At 32.6% G+C, this 18,720-nt stretch overlaps 1 protein-coding gene and 1 long non-coding RNA gene across 2 annotated transcripts in view; both read left to right on the top strand.

Moving 5' to 3' along the window:
* Positions 1 to 10,610: 10,610 nt before the first annotated feature.
* LOC145312349 (uncharacterized) lies at positions 10,611 to 11,746 on the top strand. The gene is made up of 3 exons (XR_013876998.1): positions 10,611 to 10,695; positions 11,372 to 11,468; positions 11,623 to 11,746. It is a non-coding gene; the product is annotated as an uncharacterized LOC145312349 (long non-coding RNA).
* Positions 11,747 to 11,928: 182 nt separating this feature from the next.
* The window catches only part of LOC145333668 (uncharacterized), a 64,079-nt gene continuing 57,287 nt past the window's right edge, over positions 11,929 to 18,720 (top strand). Inside the window, exons 1-2 of the mRNA XM_080178880.1 lie at positions 11,929 to 12,089; positions 12,559 to 12,659. Of these exons, the coding sequence (XP_080035006.1) occupies positions 11,953 to 12,089; positions 12,559 to 12,659 (238 nt within the window). The 5' untranslated portion in view covers positions 11,929 to 11,952. The remainder of the gene's footprint in view (positions 12,090 to 12,558; positions 12,660 to 18,720) is intronic.

Raw genomic sequence — 18,720 nt, 5'->3', positions numbered from 1 at the left:
ATTGAAGTCTTCGATCATTTTTACTTGGTATAAAACTTTTTACACGGTAGAAGGTTGCGTGATACTTTTTGCAGTTTTTAAAAGCGAAGCTTTTCTATAATTAGGGTCGGTCCGTCCGTCCGTCCGTACGTCCGTACGTCCGTCCGTCCGTCCGTCCGTACGTCCGTAACGGATAGCTTTTTCCGTTAATTTAGGCATGTTAGAATTGTCCTATCGATTTCAAATTTTGCATGGTGATTCCTTTAGTAATTAGGTACGATTTAGAAAGCGTAGCAACTCTATAATCATTACCAAAATGTCCGTACGTCCATTTTAAACATGTTGATTTTTTTACTTTTTTAACAACAAATTTTTATGTGATCTAATCATCAGATTGATCTGATTTTTGGTATATTGATTCCTGGGACAACAAAGTATAATGTATTAAGCGAAGCAACTCTATAATTAAGTCCTAAAAATGTAAGTATGTCAATAAAAATTTTCCTGTATCAAGCAGTTTTTCAACAAATTTACTTACAATTTTGCTTTGACTCTTATAAATTTATATTATGATAATTAAGTTCTAACACTATACAAGTGTTAATGTCCGTTTGTCCTACCGTTTCAGTGCTTCGCTTTTATGGATGTTGTCATCCTTGTTTATTATGAAAATATGGACAATTTCTTGGTTGACTTATTCTTTTTGTTTTATACTAAAAACTTATTTATGGTAATAAGGACATATTTATTACTTATGACAGGGAGAGGGATAAAAATTATCTATGATACTCCTGGCTTTGCCTCTAGCCTCTTGAGACGTTGATTCTTTATGTCGAGTGAGACAAAATAAGCTAAAACTACTCCAATGCACATATATAGCTTCCCAGAAAACCGCAAATCACACAGACAAATTAACAACTTATTAATAAAAAAATTAAATTTTCGAGGGGAGTTGGTCAGAGCCGATTTCTTTTGGGAGTGAGGTACCTCTTCTAAAAATAGCTGTGAACATTCTCTTGAACCCATAAGAAACTTCACTGTAAAAGGAGAACCATGTCAATCCATCCAGCGGTTGGCGCAATCATAAGCTACAGACAGTCACACTGGACATCCTATTCTTTTTATTTGAGAATGATATGGATTTGTATTTATTAATAAAGCTTTGATATGTTAGTATGTTCCCTTATGAATTTTACTTTTCAGAAACCTTGTCTATTGTCCTCGTATATTTATAGGGATCTATTAAAAATGACAATAAATAATGAACCAACAAATTTGTCCTAATATTTTGATTTTTAGCAGTGAAGATTTTCTACAGTTCCAGTTTGTATTTTAAAAGTCACATATCTATAACACAAATTAGAACGATGTCTGTCTGTCCGTCCGTCTGTCTGTCCGTCTGAAGCTTAAGATCTCAGTAACCACTGAACCGATTGGGCTCTACTCTTCAGGGAATATACCTACTGGTCCTGTGATGGTTTTAAGCTATTTTCTTGGGGGTTGGGACACCCCCAACCCCCCCAAAAAATGAAAAATACCCCCCCCCCCCCCAAACAAAAAAATATTTTTTTTTTTTACTTTTTCTTTTTAAATCTAAAATACGAAAAATTAGGTTGGTCAAACCTCTTGGGGCAAAGCCCCTAGAGGCTAGGGGCGAAGCCGCTAGTACAGTTTATATAGTAGTTCGAGTAAAATAAATTGAAGTATAACATAATGAGGACCTGACTTAATAAAAAATATAATCCCATTATATAAAGGGTTGGTTTCGTTGATTTTTGATACATTTATTTTAAATAATTTTAAAGGTATTACCCCCTATTCTATCCTTGGACGTCCTTGTCAATGGCCATAAAGTTTTACTTTCTAAATCCATAATAATCATTATATCATTATAAATGTAGTAATATTGGTTTTGACTTGTACTTTTATGAAAGTTACCATTCTTGTTTATATTTTTATATTTATCGGTTGTTGACTTAATATTCTTATTTATGGTTTGCCAATAAATATTTACGTTATTTATTTCTATTATTATTCATAATAATCACAATACAAGAATGAAAAAAATCTATGAAATAAAAGCTCAAACAAAAGCAATAGAACATAAACAGTTATGACTGCGCTTTGATTATTGAAAAAATGGAATATCATTTAGAAATTTGAACAAAATTTACATTTGTAAAATTTCTGGATGTTAATTGTCAACATACTTACCTCATTATGTCTAATCATCCTAGAATTACCCACTTAAAATTAAAATTATTAATGATAATCTCATTAATAAAAAAAAAGGTTTCATAATGAAAAAAAACATAAATGTGTTTTATAAAGTTGCTTTTTGTTATATGAACTCTCATGCAAGGTTTGAAAAAGATAGCTTGATTCTAACAAGGCTAAATTACCAATTTATGATAAATGTTGTAGGCAAACGGACACACCCTATATGTTTAAAAGCTGCCATTTAGAAAAATTACAAAATTCTGAAAAATTTTGCCGCCACGGGGGGGATGAATGGGGCAGGAAGTTGCGGGGGAGTGGAGAAACCAATAATTAGTGGGGTACCGGGATTTCACCATTAGAAAAGCTAGAGAAAGGGGTAGGGTTCAAGCACTGATAAGGTATAAATGAAAGCTGTTGAGTGGGTAGAAACAAAGGGAGGTGGGCTATGGTTCTTTTTTGGCGGTGGGGAGAGGTGCATGGAAGACACAGCAGGACTATTCAGTTCACAGCATGACTACACACATACAACACATACACAACAACAAAATAACAGCAGACAACAACCTTTTTCAATAGAATATCAACAGCTTATGATAATTTTTCGCACTGCATGACTTTTGCTGTTGCATCTGAGTTTTACTTTCATTCAATAACATTTATAAAATATTGATAAAAAAGTGACTTTGAAATTTTATTAGTGACAAAAAAATAAAAAGTGGTTGATTTGATTTGAAATTATAGAAAGCTGTTTTCACTCTACTTAATTGGAAGGTAGTTATTAGTGTTTTTTTCTTCCCATGTCATTTTAGATATTATAAAAAAGAATATTTATCGCTCAAATACTTGAAAATAAATAAAACATAAAGTCACTTTTATTCTTGAAGTTTAAATCAAAAGCACATCATAGTATTGAATATTGTCAAAAAGTTCTACATAGAACAATGTTTTTTTAATTAAGTACAGACATAAACGTTTTTTAAAGCAAGTAGATAACTTGATAAATTAATGTTTTACAATGTCAATTTATAATTTTACATTTTGAATTTTAAAGCTGTCATTAAAACGTTTTAAGATTATATTTTATTTTATTTTGAGTTTCTTTTCCTTTTTTGTAATATGCACTAATTTGCATAACAATGCCATGTATTTTTCTGTTGATTCTTTTTCAAAAATTATTTATACCGGTTTCAAGTACAGAGCATTGCAATAGATGTTGATTTTAAAACTTTAATTTCATTTATTCATCCTATAATATAAAGTAGTAAGCGTTTTTTGTCTGTCCCGAAGGATCTCGCTAACCGCTGAACGGATATTGTTCTCCTTTACAGTGAAGCTTCTTATAGGTCCTGGGAAGGTTTTAAACTATTTATGAGGAGGGTGTCTTCACCCCCTACCCCCCAAAAAATATTTTTTTTTACTGAAACTCAAATTTAAAATGGGAAAAGGTTACCTTTTCCCCCTCTTACCTTAAGTGCCCCTAGAGCTCTAGGGGCGTAGCCGCTAGTCCTATTATATAAAGTAGTAAAGTTTTTTTTATAATGAGAAAGCATGATTTTTTCTATAAACAGATTAATTACTCTAGATGGCCAATTAGACACAAAAATCCTCTAAACTTAAAATAACGTCATTTCGTACTAAAATTCTACGTTTTAATGTGATCGGATCATTCCTATGCTGCGTTCTTTTTAGTCAAATTAAGGTATTGAATCATGCTTATTTTAATAGGAATCCTTAAAAAATCTTTTAATTATCCAGTTTTCTTGGCTTTCAAAGATTTACAACAAACTTGCTTTTACTTAAGATTGTAGGTTATTTGCCTATAATAATAGTGCCTATAAAAAAGGGGATAAATTTTAAAAACTTTGTTCTTTTCTTCTAAAATGTAATTTTCCCTATAAATAAATAAAATGCATATAGTTTTTATTTCTTCCAACAATTCGAAAAATATGGTTACTCGTTATTTTATTCTTGGAACTTCCAAAACGGTTGTCTCCAAAAAATGTTGTCTTAACCTCTTTTTCGAGGAAGCTTTGTGTTTATCAAGTGCGAAATTAATTCCTTATCATTATCCTAAAACTAAGCGCAAATGTCGTCTTTTTATGGCTTTCCTTTCATAATGTGGCGCGGCATGGATTGTTTGTTTATTTTGATGCGCACGTTCTTTACTTTTGAATGAGATATGAGAGTGTGAAGATTTCGGAGAACAAAATTGGGCCTCTCATTGGTCTCATAGTGTGTGAACGACCCTAGTATATCAGGGATTTGAAACCATAAGAGCTTCAGGTAGAATTTGTTAATTTGATTAAGAAGAATGGTGTATAGGACGATTATATTTAGTTTTAAAAAGGCTTTAGCCAGCTAAGCATGAAACTTAATTATGTTTAATATATGTTTTAGTAATTTTTATGTGCCTTATTGTTGCATTTAACAATGATTTATTAAACCAAATAATTTTCCTTTAAAGCCAAAGTTTCCAAAGATTTTTTACCGTAGAGAAAAATGATTTTTAAAAAAGCAAATAAGATTACGTGGTTATAAATAACTGGAATTATGAACTAATTGATATTGTAATTTCAGGTCTTTGAAATAATTTCATCAATAAATCTATATTCAAACCTGCTGTTGAAACTTGATGGTTCCTGGTATTGGGGGTTTGTATGTTCGCCAACTGATCTCGTGAACTTCCCGCTAATTCGGAAGTCAAGCTCAACCAAAGTGTCATGGTTGAGACAAATGTTTACTTGTGTGTGTGTGTGTGTGTGCCTGTTACAGGGATGTCTGAGTCTCCTTGGAAAACCTTTTCACGAGAGGGCAGTAATATTTTTTTTATTTTAAAAAAGCATCAGTTTTCATAAGCACTAATCTTGTTTTATTTTTATTTTCAGCTTTTAGAAGGGAATAGAGTGGAGAGAAATAGAGGACAATCAGCAACGGTGGGGAGGACACACAGACACGGTGGGGGTCTCTGACATGTGCAGGGGATACAGGATGTCCACCACGGCGTCCATGTACAACCCCTTCATGGACACACAACATTTGTCTGCTAGTCTCAAGGAAAGTACATAGCTTTTAAAACAACAGGAATAATCCCGTAAAGCTTTAGTTGACAATGCAAGTGATAATTATAATAATAGCTTATTTGTTTGATTTGCGTCGAGGTTACGCCCCACAGATTTACTACAAGAAATCTATTTCTACTATTATATTCTTATCAAACTAAATAATAACTGTATTTGAATTTAAACAATGTTGGATTAGATGGGCAAATGTCATATGAATCTTCACTAAAAATTTCAGCTGTCTATCTTGAATAGGAGCCGAGAAAATCACGTTTCCCCCATAGCGTTACGGACGGACTGACTGACTGACGGACGGACGGACGGACGGACGGACGGACGGACGGACATAGTGAATTATAGAGTAGCTTCGCTACTAAAAAAGGATAGAGAGACTCATAAATAAAATCTTTGCAAAGAATGAAAACTTTAATAAAAGATTTTTAATCATTAAAACGCCATCGTTTTTATAGCAATAAAGTGTTTAAATCAAATTGATCTTTATTTTAAAAAGATAGCTTTTGGTAAATAACCAAAACAATGTATGTTATTTTACTAAATTAACAATAAAGTTGAAAATTCTAGTGTTCTAGTCGCATGAGGCCTTGTTTCCAAAACAAAAGTTTTTTAAAAGGCAGGGCTCGACAGCCAAAATATGACAATCCCACTTTTCAAAACAAAATACAAAACATCCAAACGGGTTTAAATTTAGGGCTTAGTCGCGGCTGACGAGCCCTGATACATTAATTTTTACAATACAAACTTCATAAGCCGGTATATCATAGTTTACAGGGAGTGTTCAAGTAAAAAAAAAAAATTTAAAATAGAATTTGTCACTTCGCCCTTTAGGTACGTGGGAAATCTATCCTAGCATTTAATTTTCGTGCAAAAAAATATGGGTGGTAGGAGAAATAGTTATTTATAGCATCGTATTATAAACAGCTTTCCACGTAAATTAATATGAAAATTATTAAATTAAAACCAGTATTGTTAGCTCTGCGAGGCTACAATACTGATATTAAATTTATGATTTTCATTCTAATTTTGTTTAAAATTATCTGTAATACGATGCTTTACATGATTTTTCGTTATGGCTAAGAACTGGCTAAAAGTCAGACAGGAAAATCTTTTACATAGGACATTTTGTTGAAAGTGGCTACCTTATCCCCCATTAAAATTGCAAAATGCCAATTCAAAATTCAGCACCTTAAAACCTTTTCTTCTAGTGGCTTGTCCCTTAACTCTGTCCGGTATCATTTTCATTTTCTCTTTGCCACACCTTTCCTTTATATTCAGAGAACCCTGACGTAATACCTTCACAGATTTAACTCTTGTGTTCCCAGTTGCATCGCCTAAGCTCCTCTACTGCTCTAGGCGTGTTAAATGTTAAATTAACAAAAATGTTTTTTTTATTTTGGTGATACCCTCCCCCAAAATAGCTATAATCCTTCCCAGGACATATAAGAAGCTACTCTGTACACTGAGAACCATATCGGTTAAGTGGTTATCGATATCTTTAAGTTCGCGCTGACGGAGACAGAGAGATCCTTTTACTTTATTATAATAATAATGATGTATTAAACTCTCATTCGGTGATTATGTGTTTTAAATATATACAAAATCTTGCAAAAATTTGGCGTGGCCAACAGGTATTTTTTCAACTCTATCTAAACTGCATCAATTTAAGGCCATTTAATTGATAATTCATTGATGATTTCTTTACTCCAATTGTTAAAGAAAAATAGCAGCACTTAGACTATGGTAGTTTGTTAGGGCTTGGAATATTCATTTCATACATTCTTATATTGCATAGAATAAAGATGGTTCTATAGTTATACAAATCTAAGATACTACAGTATAATTGACACATAAACTGACCTTATACCTTGCTGTTATTATACTGAAAAGAATATCATCAGAACCCTATCAAAGTCAGGCCTAAAAAATGACTTGAAAAACTGGTTTGTAATCAGACTACAGACATTTTAATATTAACATCGTAGGTATTTCAATGAAACAGTTGAAATATATTTCTAATGGAAGTAAATTTTAAAGATTTTAAATATTAAAGCAACAACATAAGTATATATCTTAATGTAAAAAAACTAATGTAAATCTAAATAAATGTTGGCAGTTATAGTAAATAAATTACCGTATATGAAAATTATGTGTTACGCCAATTATACATTACTTTTCTTTCTAGTTTATATGAACACCTTTATTAGACAGATGACAAATTAGATTACATGTTTAAAAATTAACAGAATCAGGTTGAAACCTGCCAGGGAGGGAGAGGACAATGGCAGGGAAACTCTGCAGTGTTTTCTTTGACAAACGGACACTATTTTAAAATGCTCTTTAAGTTAATTAATAAAATTCAAAGTGCAAAGACTGTTTGAAACCTGTTAGGTAGGTAAAAGATATTTTTTAGTATGTTATGATTTATCTTCAATTTTTTTCCTACCCTAAACCACTAATCCTAAAAACACAGCCACTAAACCCCTTTCTTCCCAGAAAGTAGAGTGTAAATTAGAGGACTAGTTTTCACATAGAGGATAATAACTAAGTTGTCTTTTTGCATTTATCTATAATACAAAGTAGAACGATGTCTGTCTGTCTGTTTGTTTGTCTGTTTATCTGTTTATGATTTTAATAATTTTTGAGAATTTAAACATAGGTGGTGGATTGTTATAGTCTATAACATTTTAGAGTTAGACTTTGGGATGGTTTTAAGCTAGATTTATGCCCAATTCTTACTACAGAGCCCTTAGATCCTGAGGGCGCAACCGCTAGTAATAAATATATATAGAGATGATTATCATTTGTATTTGTATCTTTTTGTATTTTCCATTTTTATAATTCTTCTTGTTGTATTCTAAAAGTCTTTTCTCCAAATAAATCTGAAAAAATAGGGGTAAAAATTACCGCGAACAGGAAAAGCTCAGTAATGTTCTCTCATACCATAAAGGGTATTTTTATTAAATAAAAATTTCTAAAAGAAAGATAGGTAAAGATTGAAATAGTTATTTTTGCCAAAAAAAAGTTGCTTTAAAACAAATATCAGAGGTTATATTAAAAACACGATATTTGGACCTGGCATGTAAGTAGACCCATTAACCCTATTTTTCTGTTATAGAAAGCCAACCAATCTTTCGATTGTGTTAATTTTATTTGTAAGCCCTAAATTATCATTTCAGTGAATTATAACTTTTGATGAGCGAAGACATTCCTACTACACTTAGTATTAACAACAAACGTCCGACATACCAGCAGAGGGGGCATTTAGAGTATTGAGCAATGATTTTAGGCCGAGATTCGAACCTACAACCTTCTGTTTTACATTTTTTTTCTAAATAAAAAAGATTTTAAACTAACAACCATTGAATCTAAACGTTTTTTTCAACCTTTGGGTAATAATTGTTGAATCAAGTCCTCTATTTATGGTAAAAATATGTATGACCAATTCTTGGGTATTATAACATGTACAATGTACATTTTATACAAAATCTTTCATAGTAATATGTATTTATTTTTTGTGAACTCCTTCTTTACTGGTGTGATAATATTTTGTCACCAATTATATACTTAATCATTTTGATATAAAATGCTTTGTTTTATTCCTAAAAATAATTGCAAATCAAAATACTGTAATTGTAAGCAACAAAGAAAATATAGAGAAAAGAAAATTATATTTTAAATAATCAAAATCAGCATTCTAAATTTTAAAGTGTTTTTTTCTAGTATAAAGAACATTTTAAAAGCAAAAATGTTAATGGGTTATTGCTCATTTTTGATCACGAAAAAATGTGATTATTTACGACCCATTCTATGTGACATAAGAATGGCCATAAACTCAGCTTTTTTCTCAGGGATTTAAGGGATAGGAATTCTAATCAAAATAAATATACCTGCAGCTGCGTCCCGCGCATCAAGGGTCTTATATCCAAATGCTGGGGAAGGGATGCATATTAGCCTTAAACCATCTGAACATATATTTATTAAACAAATAGCCTGTAACCATCCTTGAACCAAAACTATTTCATATTAAAGGATTGACTTTTTGCTCAGAGTTCACAACTGAAATAAAAAGGTTTATCATTACTACCTAAAACTTATATCTACCATACTAAGTTCTAATAATTACAAGACTTTAATTTTTCATATTTCTCATATCAGCACAGAGTTTTATTGGGGTGGACCTCAATCACATATATTCTTGGTTTTAAGCCCTCAAGGTTATTTATGAAGGGTTTTTGCAGGCGCATTCCAACATGCAATCAAAGTTGCATTATTCAAACATTTTATTTATTATCTGATTATTTCATAACTGTTAATCCTATAGTACAAAGTATAACAATGTCTGTTTGTCTGAAACATAAAGGCATGGCTGAATCATATGTTATGATTTTATATTGGTTTTATTTAAAGGGGAGGTGGGGGGGGGGGGCGCATGTGATTCTAGGCACTTCATAAATGAAGACAAAAGATTTTGGATTGAAACTAAGTTATTTTAGGAGTAAGATAACTTTTAATTTTTAAGATAATCATTAAAACATTCACTTAATGGATTATTGTATGACTATCCAAATTTCAACAGGTATAAATTATAAATTATTAATAACTTGAAGGATAAATGTTATGTACTTGATACTGTTTAGTTGGGAGATGCTCCAGGTTATGGTCAGCAGTATGCTCTTCCTTACCCTCACCATCAACACACACATCCTTCACACCATCCTGCTTACACAAGGAATCTTATTCGAGATTTTCTCGTATTCATTCGAATCCGGTGGATAGGAACCGGTTCTCATCCATACGATAAAACTATGTCTAGCATCGTATTATATCCAGCTTTCTACGAATATAAAAATGTACAATCATAAGATTAAAACCAGTTTTTTTAGCCCGTGCCTACGGCACCTAGGGGCTAAAAAACTGGTTTTAATCTTATAATTGTACATTCTATATCCGCGGAAAGCCGTTTATAATACGATGCGAGAAATAACTATTTTTACATTTTTATCATCATGGAGGGACGGGATATTGGGCTCTTTATTACACGAGTCCCCAAACTTTTAAAATAATTTTTTCCTAGTCGTTGATTCTGCAACTTTGATGACTTTTATTGAATTTTGATCGGTTGGTTCATTAAGGTGAGTGTCCAAACGTTTAAACCACTAATTGTAATCTATAGAAGGGGTAATTTTGTGCATACTAATTGTGGATATACATCAATTTAATGGTCAAAAATGACACCATAGTCATGACAACAACAACAGAACTTATTGATCATTGAAGTTAGATGGGAATTTTATAGTCAGATGACAAGTTGGAATAAGATAATTTTGCAGGGATATATTGCATCATGCAGCCACACACCACATGTTTGGTACCCATCCTTCTGATACTGCCCCGCCTTCATTACTATCTGAGTGTCCAGGTATAAATTTATATTTAAAATAAGTTAGTACTGAGATCAACTGGAAGCCTGGGAGGTCAACCTAGTACCTTGAAAGCTGGTTATACAGCTAGTACAGCAGCTCATAATGAATATATTACTAAGGTAGCTAGGGAGGTCAACCTAGTACCCTGACAGCTGGTTATACAGCTAGTACAGCAGCTCATAATGAATATATTACTAAGGTAGCTGGGGAGGTCAACCTGTACCTTGTCAGCTGGTTATACAGCACGTACAGCATCTTATAATGAATATAGGGTAGCTAGGGAGGTCAACATAGTACCCTGACAGCTGGTTATACAGCTAATACAGCAGCTTATAATAATTATATTACTTAGGTAGCTGGGGAGGTCAACCTTGTAACCTGAGGACTGGATTTACAGCTAGTACAGCAGCTTATAACGATTATATTACTAAAGTAGCTTGGGAGGTCAACTTAATATTCTGACAGCTGGTTATACAGCTAGTACAGCAGCTTATAATAATTATATTACTTAGGTAGCTGGGGAGGTCAACCTAGTACCCTGACAGCTGGTTATACAGCTAGTACAGCAGCTTATTATGATTATAATATTTAGTTTGCTTGGTAGGTAAACCTAATACCCTGACAGCTGGTTATAAAGCTAATACAGCAGCTTATAATAATTATATTACTTAGGTAGCTGGGGAGGTCAACCTAGTACCCTGACAGCTGGTTATACAGCTAGTACAGCAGCTTACATGAATCAGATGACTTCACATGGTGCATTTTTCAGGTAGCTTTAATATTTTGAAGGTGCACTAAAGATTTATATAGTTCAATGGTCAAAAATATTGATTATTCAAATTTTGATGAAGAAAATAAAGTTATAAAAAGGTGCTTATGACAGAAGGCTTTTTATAAGCATCTATATTTTTCTTATCTTTTAGGTACATGCGACCGCATACCGTAAAGCAAGAAATTTTGTGTGCATGGATAGAACCAGATCAACCAAATCCTAGGCAAACATTCTTTTTTTACAAATTTATTCAACGCATTTCAAAAGTTAGTTAATAAGCAGCAAAATCATAAAGTAGCCATAACTATTAATAATTGATAAATCATCGAATCAAATGAAACTTAAAACATATAATTATGACTTTTGGTTTAATCATGTTGTATTTTAATTTTGGAGTGCACATTCAAAAAATATTTTGTATCGTCTTTAAAAGAATCCTTGAAAAAAATACAGGAAACCGTGCAATAAGGCATTTGCGAGCATGCACGAGATTGTGACCCACCTTACTGTAGAGCATGTGGGCGGTCCAGAGATATCTAACCATGCCTGCTTCTGGGAGGGTTGTCCTAGGATGGGACGCCCCTTCAAGGCTAAATATAAACTGGTGAATCATATAAGGTAACACACATAGTTAATATTCTTGTATAGACGTAACAGGTTTTTATATATTTTGGGTAACTTTACAAAGTGTCTAAAAAATCACCCATGTGACGTCATAAAATGAGGGTTAATCAATTTCTTTTTTAGGGATTATTTCCCACTTCTCCCCTCATCTCCCTCATTTTTATGACGTTACATGGCTGATTTTTTAGACACTTTGTAAAGTTACATATTTTGGGAAAGGGCTTGGTCAAATTCTTTTTTAAATTATAAGAGTTTGTGTATGATTGTTTTTCTTTCGTTACATTGTCTCTTGTTCTTTTATTTATTACAAAAGTAGTGAGGTAAAACCTGTAAAATTATGTAATTGGTAGCAAATATGGACGTACTTCCTTTTTTTGCTTTTAAATGTATAGAGTACAATTATATATATTTTTTATTAAAAAATTATCATCAACGCGTCAAAATATATTGTTTTTCATTTCAGGGTGCATACAGGGGAGAAACCCTTCCCCTGTCCCTTCCCTGGCTGTGGAAAAGTTTTTGCAAGATCAGAAAACCTAAAAATTCACAAACGCACTCATACAGGTAAGAATCAGTGAGGGATGGGACAATGGACTGGAAATTACACTGGTACCCAAAGTTTTATAAACACAAGTAACATCTAATTTATTGGATTAAAAACTTTGGGTATTTTATTGACTTTTGATTGGCTGCATCCAAACCAGCACTGTTCAAACTTTTGTATCCGAAAAAAAATTAATCCTAAAAATAACAAAAACTGTTTTAGCAAAAAAAAGCTGTTATTTAAACCAATTAGGTCATTTAAACTTGTAATTTAATCTGTGTCCTTTAAAAATTTGTGTTATTTGTGTTTGTGTAATTTTATCCCTTGTAAAATACAAGCCATCTTTGAGAATAGAGTTTTAGAATAGATAAAATTCTTTTCTCGTATTCATGAGAACCGGTTCCTATCCACCGGATTCGACTATGTCTAGCATCGTATTATATCCAGTTTTCTACGAATATAGAAATGTACAATCATAAGATTAAAACTAGTTTTTTTAGCCGGTGCCTTCGGCACCACGGGGCTAAAAAAACTAGTTTTAATCTTATAATTGTACATTCTATATCCGCGGAAAGCCGTTTATAATACGATACGATAAATAACTATTAAATTATTCAATTATAATTCAATATTGGTACACTTTACATAAAGACTTTTTAGAACTCTATCTCTCTATTGTCTACCTCTATTGGTTTACAATGTCGACCTTGGGTGACCTTTCATTAAGACAAGGATAATTATGTTCATTTTTATACATGAAAAATAAAGAGTATTTTCACAGTAGTTTTTGATAGGTTAGGTTAGTTTCGGTAAATGTTAATATTTTCCTCGCAAGTTAATTGGCCCCGCAGGTTTAGAGCACCTTGCAGTGGCTCGACGAAACCCGCTACTTCGTTTTCATTCCATTGTCCAAAAATTGTTATACCTGCAAATGCTTAAGCTTGTCTTTCAATTTTGACGTCGGTGATACAATGAATTATAAGCGTTTCAATAAAAAAATGATGCCATAATTATATGTATGAAACTTAACTACAACCATGCCTTACTAATATATTAGCTTAGCTACATAAAATACACACAATATAAGTATAAAATTCAACTATAAAATTTAAAAATACACAGCTTATAAAGTTTAAAATTTGCCATGAAGAAATTTATACCATAATCTAGAATAAAAATAGTTGGGGATAAGGTTTCTTAAAAACAGTTATAAATAGTATGATGTATATGTGTGTTTGTCCAATAAGATCTCTCAAATTGATGGACTGATTTGTGTCTATAATTTCCAGGGAAGATTAATATTGATTCGGGTTAGGTATTATTCTCTTCTACACGAAGATATGTCAAAATTATCTTCAATGAAAAAAATTTTCTTTTCAGAAAAAGAATTTCTCTTTTTATGTAAGTAGGTGGTCCAGAAAGCTGTATTAGTTTATTAAATCGTTTTTTTATGTAATTCTAATCTATTTCTGAATGCTTGTTCTTACTTCTAAATAAACACACACACATACACATACATACAGACACCTTAGTGAGCTTGCAAGCCAATATAGATCAATATCATACCTTCACACAATTGTACAGGAATATTTACCAACAAGATGGAAAATAAGTAAAAGTTCCAGTCAACTGTTCTTAAAACATTCAAAACATTACCCTCTAGGTGTTAGTTGCTTCGCTGAAGAGAAAAATTAGTAGACCCCCCTCCCGTCCCCTCTATTAACCCATTAGTGCCGAGCGCCACTTTTATGGGCCGATCGAGCTGTAAGTTTCAGGGAAGCTTTATAATGGTCAAAACGGAATTCGTATTTTTTTGTTTTGCTCTAGTGGCGTGCACAGAAAAGTTGCAAAAAAACCCGGTTCGGCTTGGCCATAAATACCAACCAGGCATTAACACCCGTTTTTGGTGCTTTCCCCCAGTTTTAAAACCCGGTTGACCTGTATAAACCCGGTTATTTTGTCCAAAAATCGAAAAATGTAATTTTTGAACGCCAAAAGTGAGATGAACACTTTTTAGAACTTTGATACGATCCGTAATTGAAAACTACACAACCTCATGTAATCTAAAGAGCTACAAGTATAATACGAAGCGATTTATTTCAAATTTAGTGTTTCGGCTCTAGGTACCGCCGTTTTCGGGTAAAAAAACCCGTTGCTCGAAGTTTTAAAAGACACACACTACAAAAAAAGAACATATAAAATTTGGGTGTTACATATCAGAAAACGAGCATAAAACTATTGAATGACACCTATAGAGATTACTAGGGTTATTATGGTGGCTCAAACCCTTACTAATGACGTAAACTGTTATTTTATTGGTTGAAAAGTTAAAACCGGGTAATAAAAACCGAAACCGAGCCGGGTTTTAAAATTTTCGGGTATTTATGGCCAAGCCGAACCGGGTCATAATAGGGCATAAAAAAACGATAAAAAAATCATATAAAAAATTATAATTTGAATAAAACGAATTCACAAATAGATGTACTTGTCAATAAACATTAGATTTCACAAAAAAAATCAGCGACTTTACTATAAAAACAAAAAAGTTAGAAGGGGTATTTGAATTTTCATGATTTTCAAATTTTGTTGAGCTATACCAGCAAACGGAAGTAAGCTAAACTGCCTGCTCCAGGGGGAAATGAAAGTCAGGGTAGTAGAGGGGGGATTCATTCTGAGAATGATGCAATTATGAAGCCGGAAACCGGTTTTTTTTCCATTTTTCGGAACCGGGTTTTAGTGCCCGGTTCGGCACTAATGGGTTAACACTCCAACAACAACTTCCTTGAATTCATTCTATACAGCCATTTTGGAAACCTTAGTTAAAATTGTAAATGTTAATTTTTTCAACTTAAATTAGATTAACCATGAAAATAGCAAACCTTTCCTTTTATATTCGTTCATGCCTTGCCTTCCCATCAATATGTCCTGTTGTACTTCCCCATTTGTCTCATTTCAGGCTGCATTGCTCTATTGGTTATATATTACTATCACAACTATGGAAATGTTTCCTGAAAAGCAAAGAGTAAAAAAGATTATTGAGCAAGAAAAATATTAATTGATAAACAAGGATGACGACATTCTTAACTAGCTAAGCACAGAAACTGCTAAAGTTAAAAAGATACAATGTAGATGCTAATTATTCAGAATTTTCTTAAGAAATTGTTGTTCAATTTTATATAGAAGCCGAGAAAACTAAATTTCTCAGCTGAATTTATTCATATATCATCTTCAGCATTTTTGACAGACAGTCGGACAAAGTTAGTTACCAAACGGTTATAATAATTTTCACATGGACCTATTTGGAACCAAAAATTAACAACAAATAGAAATAAAAAATGTTTTAAAACTTTATTTGTTTATTTTCTTTTTAGCTTTAAATCGCTTTTTTCATGAAATGTTTATATGGAATTAATTTTCAAATTTAAATTTATAAAGGTTGAATATCTTTCTCTGCCACTACTATTGAGTCCTCATCTATTGATCAGTAAAAACCATTAATATTGACCTTTATTTGAGTTCTACAAATCATGGATAACATTTCTAAGATAAGAAAATTTAGGCTTTTAGATTTTTCTAGTTATGTGTGAATCAGTTTTTAGTAGGGCCATGACTCTGATCAACTTCCGCTAAATTGAAACCGGTTCTCAACTGTGTTGAAACACAAGAAAATTGAAAAATCATAGAATTCCTCCTTTCTTAGAGCCAACAAAAAAGAAATTAATCATCTTATTTTCATTTTCCTATCCGAGGATAACTGACGGTTTTTCTTGTTACTATAACGCTGAATTTCTTATTTTCCAAACTTTTAGTAAAGAATAAAAAGAGCATACTTTTAGAGTTTGCAAACTCAATAGATAAGTTCAAAACTATTATATAAAACAACAAGGATGACAAATTTCAATACGTTATGGTTATTCATATAAAAATTTACCTAAAGAAAAAAAATTTAATTTTTAAAATTTTAGGAGACACATTACAAACTTTCCCGATTTTGTATTACTTTTGAGGAACATGATTCCAGTTACGTCATATTTTTCTTTCCCGAAAAAGGGAAGGGGGGAAGAAAATCTCTTCAAAAGAGATGGGGAAAACCCCCTTTTCTCCCATCTCTTTTTTCTTCCCCCCTTCCCTTTTTTTCTTTCCCCCTTCCGTTTTTCGGGAAAGAAATATATGACGTAACTGGAATCATGTTCCTCAAAAGTAATACAAAATCGGGAAAGTTTATAATGTGTCATTTTAGGACAATTTTACCAACTTTTGATTAATTTTAACGACGTATGTAGAAGCTGACAGACACACCCTAAATGAAGATTAACGTTGCTCTCAAAAAAATCTCACACAAAATCGTCAAGTCATAGTGTTGCTTCTATGACGTCACAAAACATTTTGCCGCTAAATTTGCCGCCACCGAGTGAATTAGAACAAAAAAGGGTTGGAAATTTTTTCAACAATTTTTAAAGTTATGTGAAATTATTTTTGTTGTGTTTGAATGCTATGAGATTGTTTAAGTGTTTGTTGTTTATTTCAAAGATATACAGGGTGCGCCACATAAATCCGGACTTTTTTCAAACGGCCATAGCACCAAAACTACTTGACCAATCATGACGTTTGACCACACTAAAAAAAGCATGGGTAATTACCTTTTTGCCCATAAAAATTTTTGGACAATGGAGGACGTACTGTCCGAGCTGGCAGCGCTTATGTTCAACATGGCAGAATCGAAATGCGCTGATAGTTTTCCCTGGATTCTCGACTAGGGCCCACTAAATGTGACCTCAGCCCATCTGTAGGTGAGGTAGAGTTATACAACTTGCTGGGGATACTGTTAGATACATAAGTAAGACACTAGAAAAGACTAGAGCTCTCTATCTGAAATGGCTTGGCCGTAGTGCTCCATTAAAGTGAAACGTGGCAGATTTTGAGGTGTCAAAAACGTCAAAAATCGTTAAAATTCGTGAAAATTTCTCGGTTCTCGACTACATGGGCCCATTTGTAGCCTCAAAACTCGTTTTAGACTATGTGTTGCGATGATAACCCTAGCTTAATCTTCATGCCATTTCCAAAAAGGTATTAAACGTTGTTCTAGCTTAATTGTGGCCCAAATGAGAGCCGCCGTGTCGAAGGGTAGCTTGAAAGATGGGTGAATTTGGATCCTGCAGTTACTCACGTCCCTAAGGAGATATGGCCTCCCAGCAGCCCCGATCTTCATCCAATTGACTTTTTGGCCTGGAGCGCCATTAAAGCACGAAACAATAGACGCGCCCATACCACAAAGACCTCCCTCATTGTCACTATGAAGGAGAACTTCGCCAGCTTGGTCAGGGACATGGTGACCAGGGTCTGGGGGCGGTTCAGGGGGCGAGTAGAGGCGGTGATTGAGGCTGGTGGCGATTTTATTGAATAATCTAATAGTCATATACCTAGTTGGCTTCCCAGTTTTTAAAATTCAATAAAATCTTTAAAATTGACAATTTTATGTTCATTTTTTTAAAAATAAGAAAAAGTCCGGATTTATGTGGCGCACCCTGTATAACCAAGTTGGAAATAATAATTTAGGACAAAATTGAATAAAAATACAATTTTTGTAATACTTTGAAGGATAAAAGAGGTAAAATCTACTGACACAACTTTTTAGAGTTAAATTTTTTTATAAAGTTCTGTTTAAATAAATAATTCAGTGGTAATTTCGTGTCGACTGATATGAAATTTGTGATCATAATTGACATTTTGATTTGGCGTTTTTAGAGACTATTTACATGATAATTTACATATGACTTTAGAAAAGTAAGATAAGGTGTTCATTTTAAACTTTTAAATCATTGTCTGTTCTGTTTTACTATTTACATTTGTTTTGTAGCTTTTGTAGTAAAGATTTAATATTTATATGTTCTATAAAGATTGGCCCAAGGGAAGTAATAAATAAATTAGGGTTGTTTTACATGATAGTTACAAAATAATTTAGCAGTAATTCCTACACATATTTTTTATTCCATCTTTTTTCTAACATTAATTGTAACTATCAATTCACATCAATCTCCCATTCAATCTATTTATTGAGGTAGTATATATTACCTATAAAAA

Source organism: Acartia tonsa, chromosome 2 (genome assembly GCF_053477335.1).
Source record: "Acartia tonsa isolate MP-2025a chromosome 2, ASM5347733v1, whole genome shotgun sequence".
Classification (NCBI taxonomy): domain Eukaryota; kingdom Metazoa; phylum Arthropoda; class Copepoda; order Calanoida; family Acartiidae; genus Acartia; species Acartia tonsa.
This window is presented reverse-complemented; position numbering and strand designations above follow the sequence as displayed.